The sequence below is a fragment of the Lemur catta genome, chromosome 5 (assembly GCF_020740605.2).
Source record: "Lemur catta isolate mLemCat1 chromosome 5, mLemCat1.pri, whole genome shotgun sequence".
Taxonomy (NCBI): Eukaryota; Metazoa; Chordata; class Mammalia; order Primates; family Lemuridae; genus Lemur; species Lemur catta.
This window is the reverse complement of record NC_059132.1, coordinates 5,902,147-5,910,145: the sequence shown is the minus strand read 5'-3', so window position 1 is coordinate 5,910,145 and position 7,999 is coordinate 5,902,147. Positions and strand designations below refer to the sequence as shown.

The window sequence follows — 7,999 nt, the reverse complement described above, 5'->3', positions numbered from 1 at the left end:
TATAATTACAATCTCAGAGGCTTAACTTACCAAATAGCAATGTCTTTTTGTTTTATGTCCTAGGTACCAAGGGAATGTCACACAGTTTTGGTGAAATACAGCTTAGTTTCATTAATAAAGCAAATTTCTTATTCAGTTTAACAGTCATGTTCTTAGAATGCTGCATGTGTAAGTTTCATGAAAATGCTTTCAAGCTTATGCCCCTATCTTGTTCAATAAAGTAACTCTCAAGATAACCCTTTTTACTATGTAAACTGGAATTGTTTCATGATTTTGAAATGCAACCAGTATAAATGAACATAAGGGGTGGGGGAAAATCCACCACTAATCTCAGCTAGACAAAGTTCTTAAAAATCAAAAAGCCTATTCACACAAAATTATATGTAATGACTGTAGTAATCAGTTTATTACACAGATTAATCATTCTTGAACGTACAAGCTCCAGAGGAGCAATTGGGTCTTTAAATATACACAAGTATTTCCATCAAATGAATCTCCACCCTTCCATCCAAACAGACCTAAGCAGTTAAAAACATAAGAAAATAAGAGCTATTAGCTATGAATTAACTGAGAAACCACATACAAACCAAAGAATATGGAAGAGAGAAAGAGGGGCTGAAGGGCCAAAGGTTGAAGGGGTGGGGAGATGTAAAAGAGTTGGGAACAAAGCCCATCACACTTTATGTACTAATAGCTCCAATCCATTTAAATATTGACCAGTTAAACTTAGACCTTAAAACACAGGATGTGGGTAGAATTAATCTGGTTGGTCATAACTTTCACCTAAGATGCAGGTCCTTTGGAATAAAATGAATACAGAAACAGCTTCATGTTCTTCACCTTGCTTTTCATAATTGTTTTGAGTTTAAATGGATTCCACTTAAAAACAATCTCCTACAGGTCAGTGGAGCTTTTCTTTCCCATCCAAGCACACACCAAACCCACCACCCCTCACACCTTGCCGTTATCCCAATTTAAGTCAATAAGGAAAGCTTTTAGTCTCACACCTAGGTTACGCCTGGAGAAATGGCTTGTCACACACACACTTCTCTGCTAGGAGGCAATGTTGGTACAGAAGTACAGTATTTCTAGTTTGTTGTTCCAAGTATGTACAACACGCAGCACTGCTGTATCAGGTAAACATGTGCACAGGGGAAGATGAGGCGTGGGCTCATAGAAAGCAGTCAAATGGAAATCAAAAGGACTTTCTCTTTCAGAGTTCCCCTATCTTTATTTGTAGAGGTTATCCAATAATTTCTTTAATTACATCGCATACTTCTGAGTCCATTCCCGAGCTATTCTGTTGTACCTGTACACACAAAGAGAAGCTTGGCTTAACAGAGGTGAGGAATCAGTAAGCAACAGATTTCATTCATTATCCCCTCTAGTAACTTGAAGGGAATAAGTGACAGGACATTCAAACAAAGGTACCTTTCTACCCCACATTTCTAATAAGCATTTATTCAATGATAGTAGGAAAAAGCTGTAAAATGTTGAGTTTCCTTTAATCGCTACTTATAGAGGATTCTGATTAAATTTTAGCATTTGCTGATATATACCTTCTTCTATACTTGATTGACTTATTTCTACAAAAGACCTCAACTCTTGATTCATTTAAGTTCTTGATACTATATAATTCTACAGTATATGGTTCTAGAAATCATATACTAAATAGTGACTAAACTGATATAATACTTTCCTTTATATCAATAAAATAACTGGTTTTGGTAGAACTTACTTTGACAATTTGGTTAACAACATGAATGAGTTCATTGTTTCTGAAGAATTCAGAATTTTATTCCAGTAATAAAATAAGTAGAGCAAATGATTCTATAATTCTTCTATTAAAAAAAGGATGCAGGAAAGTTCTGCTGAACATTACTACCACAATGACTTAGGAAATGTCTGCTGGTAAGCATTCATCACAGACTTCTAGATATTGGACAAAATGGTTCTCTAATTTAAAAAATTTATTTGTGGATTCACAAATAGGGAAAAGCATGATCTAATTTTATTCTGAATGCTGCCAGAAATACATGACAATAGACAATATTCAGACTTAAACACAGATAAAATTAAACTACGAACCAATTGCTATTAAATTCCCCCATTACCGATGTCACTCCATTTAAAAAAGCCGTATCTATGCTTCTCTAATCCATTAGAGTTCAAGTACTTCTCAAATCCTTTATATTTTAACTTAAAAAAAAACTATCCAACCTCTCCTACGTAGTTCCTCCTATAATCTCATTGAATACATAAAACAAAAAATGTTATTAGAACATTTTTACTTACTACCTCTTTTCATATCCTGACCACTCTTCAATAATTCATAGCACAATTCTAAAACATCTAAATTCTACATCGTTTTGTTTTTAAAATAAATTTGAGGCTTTCATGTCTAATGACATTTATTTATTTTCTTCCTTTAGATTATGCCAAATGATAGAAAATCAATTCCCTTTTCCCATTATTTTACAAGTACCTCTGTAAGACAAATGGGCATTTGATGCAAAACGCTTTATATGTTAAAAGGCAAGTATGGCTGGTACAGGGACTCATGCCTGTGATCCCAGCACTCTGGAAGGCAGAAGCGGGAGAATCACTTGAGCCCAGGAGTTTGAGAACAGCCTGGGCAACACAGCGAGAACCCCATCTCTATGAAAAATAGAAAAATTAGCCACACATGGTGGTACGTGACTATAGTCCCAGCTATTCAGGAGGCTGAGGCAGGAGGATTGCTTAAACCTGGGAGTTCCAGGTTCCAGTGAGCTATGATGATGCCACTGCATTTTAGCCACAGGCAATAAAGACCCTGACTCAAAGAAAAAAAAAAAGAAAGAAAGAAAAGAAAAAAGCCAATCATAAAACATAAAACTGTTGAAAAATATACCATTGAAAAGTTTTTCTGTACAGTACGAGTCATATGAAACAATTACAGATAAGATTGGTATCATATACTTAAAATGATACTCAATGCAAATACTCCTCTTTCCTGTCCCCAGGAGAGTATATTAGAACATCATTTTAATATCTGGCCCACATTCAGCCCTTAGATAAGAAAGATTTGTGTCAAACATGTCCATGTCACCAGACAACCTTCCATCTAGGGGCCATACTTACTTTTCTCTATCTGTTTTGTAGATCCGAGCAATCTCAGGCACTAAAGGATCATCTGGATTGGGATCACACAACAGAGAACAGATGGACAAGAGTACTAGAATGAAAAAAACATAAATTAGTAAAGGATAAAAGCAAAGAGTTGAGAGAAACACGCAATACCAACAAATGAAAAATTCTAAAAACCTATTTATACTGTAATGCCTACCAGTTTTGTAAGCTCTACCCAACTTTGTATTAACAGTAATCAACAAAGATTTTAAGACACTTAAATAGACTTCAAGGCCAGTCATTAAAAAACAAAAATGTAAACAAACACAAAAAGTTAATGTTTAATGACATCTTGGTCTTCCAGATAAGAATATAAGTCCATTTGTTCAAAGTCTCACAATAATCCCATGATATAAGAAAAGTTGATATGACTGTCTCTATGCCTGAACTCCTAAGGAAGCTGGTCCAGACAGGTGAAGTAACCTGTCCAATGTCCCTAGCTAATAATTAAAATAGAATTAGAACCCAGGTCTTCTAAATCACAGACGGAGAACACTTTTCAGATCCCATAAAGTTCAATTTTTAGAAGCCCATGTTCAGGGATAAATGGCTTTCAAAATTCCAAAGACAGTCACACTACTGAATACTCTTAGGCAAAAATGGCAACCATAAAATCAAACAATCATTGTTTTCTCAATGGCAGGTACCACAGTCAGACAATGGATTTGTTTATTTTTCAGTTGAAAACAATTTAGTCAGTGGGGCGTGGTGGTTCACACCTGTAATCCTAGCACTCTGGGAAGCCGAGGTGGGAGGATCACTTGAAGTTAGGAGTTTGAGACCAGCCTGAGCAAGAGTGAGACCCCATCTCTACTAAAAATAGAAAAATTAGCTAGGCATGGTGACATGCACCTGTAGTCCCAGCTACTTGGGAGGCTGAGGCAGGAGGATTGCTCAAGCCCTGGAGTTTGAGGTTGCTGGGAGATAGGCTGATGCCATGGCACTCTAGCCCAGGCAACAAAGTGAGACTCTGTCTCAAAAAAAAGAAAAGAAAAGAAAAGAAAAAAGAAAACAATGTAGTCTAAGTCAAGAAGATAAAGGCAAGTACCTGCTGCCCCAAATGGGGATGGCCACACACTTATTACAGAGGATACAACATACTTCTACCAAGGTCTCATATTCTTTTCAGTGATGATTTAGACACTCATCTAAGCCATTTCCTCAGTGACAACCTGGGATGTAGCAGACAGATCTCAACAGTATAGTTTCCTCTGTTCAAATCTGTGATTAACTTATGTATTCCTCACTGAATGCAAAGGGGCACAATTGGCAGACTAGTCACCACACTAAGGAATACTCAGGCTTGAAAATCCAACTCTTTCTAGTTGTCTCAAGGTTTATTCCAGAATAAGAGAAATTGCTACCTCTTCTTTAAAGAAACATGAGTGATCTTTTCAGAAACAGAGGACCTTAAAAAGACAACACAATTGTTTTATCTTGATATCAAATACCAATTCTGTTACCTTTTGAAATAGTTAGTGCTGGAGACCACTGTGACCGTAGAATATCAAGACAAATGCTGCCATTACTGTTAATATTTGGATGATAAATTCTTGTTGTAAATGCAACCTATATAAAAAAACAAAAATTTTTATAAATTGGTTTATTAGTATCATGGAAAGCACATTAAAAACAATTGCCACATCCCAATTACCTTAGGTGGTTTGAAAGGGTAATCTGTTGGGAAATGAATTGTCAAGAAAAATACTCCACCCTGATATGGACTGTCATTCTGTTAATGACAAGAAAAGAGGGATTAAAATGAGTAAATTATATAAACTATTTATTCTGAAATTAATCTGAATACTTACTGGCCCCATTATTGTAGCTTGCCAATGAAACACTGAAAAAGAATAAGAAAAAAATCACCATATAGCAATATCCACATGTACCTACACCACAGTAACATATCATTCCCTATCTAATCCAAGTTCATTTATAAGTAATATGATAATGAGTAAGGGCAGGATGAGGAACCTAAATCATGTGTGAGTCAGAAGAGAGAAAAAAATGACTAGAGTGAACAAGAAAAAGCATTTGGGCTAAAGCATCTTAAAAATTCCTGTCAAGGAGACAAACTTTTTTCCCAAGTTACTATGGATTTTTTTAATAACAGTTTTTTTTTTATTTCAGCATATTATGGGGGTACAAAAGTTTAGGTTATGTATATTACCCTTGACCCCCCTCCCCCGAATCAGAGCTTCAAGCGTGTCCATCCCCTAGACGGTGCCCATCGCACTCATTATGTATGTATACTAGAGACCAACTTTTTGACAAGGCTCAAAGTTCTACTTTTAAACAGGTATTTACTTACCTCACAGGGTAAATAATTTCCTCAAAACAATTACATATAATATAGTCCTTTTATAATGCCAGTATAGGCAGAACTGTGAAGTCAAGGTACATAATACTCAAATAGGGAAAGACTGGTTTTAACAATGAGAAAAAAATTTCTAAGAGCTCTCATGTGTTGGCATTTAGAATTACTGGCCACTCATTAAATAAAGAAAACATTGGCTGAAATCCCAAGCTTTATTATAAGCACTAGGAATAATTCCAATAAGTTATCAACTAGTTTAACAAGGAAATCTCTTCAAATGCAGAAAATGATGGTGTTCCATTTCTAAGGAGGTGCTACTAAGTACAGCACGGAGATCAAAAGCTAGAGTGTTCACTTATAAGCAAGCTACTACTTAGGACTTCACATTCATATTAGGATCTGAACAAAACTAAGGGAAGTTGTCCCTGGGGTTACCTCTGAACAACTCAAACCAAGTACCCCTTGTCACAAGGTAGATATATGAAGACTAAGAAGCCATATAAAAATCCACTGGAATGTGAATTCAAGTCCTAAAGATCCTCTGTCCTTAATATGAAACAGTCCCTATGGTTGGTTTTTCCCTGAGACCAGAACCCACAAATAGCAGCCTGTTTATTAGGAATTAAAGGTGAAGGACAAGTACTGCTGAGGCTCTCCTCCTTAGATTACCCCTCACCAGTACTTAGGAAAATTCATCAACTCATCATACTTTCTGCCAACCATTTAATGGCTTGAGTAGAGTAACTAGGAGAAAGCTATTCTGAGCCACTAAGAGTGGTCCTAGTATCTTCAACAGAAGTGCTATAAAAGGCCCATAAGTCCAAAAGTCCCATAACAGGACATTAGGATGTCCTGCAGAAAGAAACAAAAGACAGGCCGGGCGAAGGGGCTCATGCCTATAATCCTAGCACTCTGGGAGGCCAAGGCGGAGGGATTGCTGGAGCTCAGGAGTTCACGAGTAGCCTGAGCGTCAGGGGATGAAGCTCAGTGTTAGAGCACATGCTTTGTATGTATGAGGGCCCCAGATTCGATTCCGGGGATCCCTGGCATCTCCAAGCAGATTCCTAATCTTGGCCGGGTGCAGTGGCTCACTCCTGTAATCCCAGCACCCTACGAAGCCAAGGCGTGAGGATTGCTTGAGCTCAGGAGTTCGAGACCAGCCTGAGCAAGAGCCAGACTTTGTCTCTGCTAAAAGTAGTAAAAATTAGCCAGGCATGAGGCACGCACCTGTAGTCCCAGCTACTCAGGAGGCTGAGGCAGGAGGATCACTTGAGCCCAGGAGTTTGAGGTTGCTGTGAGCCAGGCTGACGCCATAGCACTCTAGCCCAGGCAACAGAGTTGAGACTCTTGTCTCAAAAAAGAAACAAAAGACAGCTAGGTGTGCTGGCTCATTCCTGTAATCCCACTACTGTGGAAGGCCAAGGCTGGAGATTGCTTGAGGCCAGGAGTTTGAGACTAGCCCGAGCAAACCCAGCAAGATCCTGTCTCTACAAAAAATAAAAAATTAGCTGGGCAGGATGGCACACACCTGTACTCCCATTTACTCAGGAGGCTGAGGGAGGAGGATCCTTAGCCCAGGAGTTTGAGTCCAGTCTGGGCAACATAGCAAGACTCCATCTCTAAAACAATTTCTTTTTAAAGTCTCATTTTATTTTTAATCAAAGTTGCAGTGAGCTATGATTGCACTATTGCACTCTAGCCTGGGCGAAAGAGTGAGATCCTTCTGGCACATTTGTTAAGTTTTTGCCTGACTCTGCCACATATATTATATCGGAGCTGGCAAAGCTTGATAACAAAGAGATCTCTCTTAAGCCTTTCCTGCATCAGAGACTGGCTCCCACATGTGGCAGGGTAACTCATAAGTTTAAGTCCTTATCCTAAACTTTTGTACCCCCATAATATGCTGAAATAAAAAAAGTCCTTATAGACAGGCTGACACAGGTTTGTCTGGCCTGAAGAGCGTCTGTGCTGAGGGGTGTCTCTCCAACTCTGTGATGGATTTTCTTAAAAAAAAAAAAACAAAGACAGAGTGAGATCCTGTCTCTAAAATATAAATAAGTAATAAATCTCTTCTTCCTATTATTGGTAGTTCTGAATATTAGATATTTTTTCCTCATGAGGTCTAAAGGTATCAAAGTACATGCAAGTGGAAAAACAGGGAACAGAAATCAGGTACTGGTAGCTTTTCCATTTTCATTTGTACTTGAATTTTTAACATAAATGCAGGGACATAAAGCATTAATTGAAGTCAAAATATTTTCAGTGAACAAATTTCAATGATTTAACTTTATAACAATTATAAATAGATTTGTTAAACTTTTCTGGACAATGGTAGCATTTGGATTTTTAAAAAAAGTAAATTTCTTGTTAACAGCAACTAAACGGTGTTTATAGCATTTTTATCATAAAGTAGATTCCATCAACATTCAGAGTTGTCCCACATGCAAGTACAAGTTTTTAATGTTGTCTGTCTTGTGCTGTTCCTGTAAGTTTGCTATTAAAAAACAT

General features: G+C 37.4%; 1 protein-coding gene and 1 non-coding gene across 3 annotated transcripts in view; one reads left to right on the top strand and one right to left on the bottom strand.

The window, feature by feature from the left end:
• Positions 1-377: 377 nt before the first annotated feature.
• UBE2D2 (ubiquitin conjugating enzyme E2 D2) overlaps positions 378-7,999 on the bottom strand; it is a 41,026-nt gene continuing 33,404 nt past the window's right edge. For both annotated transcript variants that reach the window (XM_045550945.1, XM_045550946.1), the window contains exons 3-7: positions 4,983-5,014; positions 4,826-4,903; positions 4,635-4,740; positions 3,124-3,217; positions 378-1,309 (exon numbers count right to left, since the gene is read on the bottom strand). In XM_045550945.1, coding sequence (XP_045406901.1) covers positions 1,264-1,309; positions 3,124-3,217; positions 4,635-4,740; positions 4,826-4,903; positions 4,983-5,014 — 356 coding nt within the window. In that variant the 3' untranslated portion in view covers positions 378-1,263. The remainder of the gene's footprint in view (positions 1,310-3,123; positions 3,218-4,634; positions 4,741-4,825; positions 4,904-4,982; positions 5,015-7,999) is intronic.
• LOC123639073 lies at positions 7,200-7,336 on the top strand. Its single transcript, XR_006735639.1, has one exon. It is a non-coding gene; the product is annotated as a small nucleolar RNA SNORA12 (small nucleolar RNA).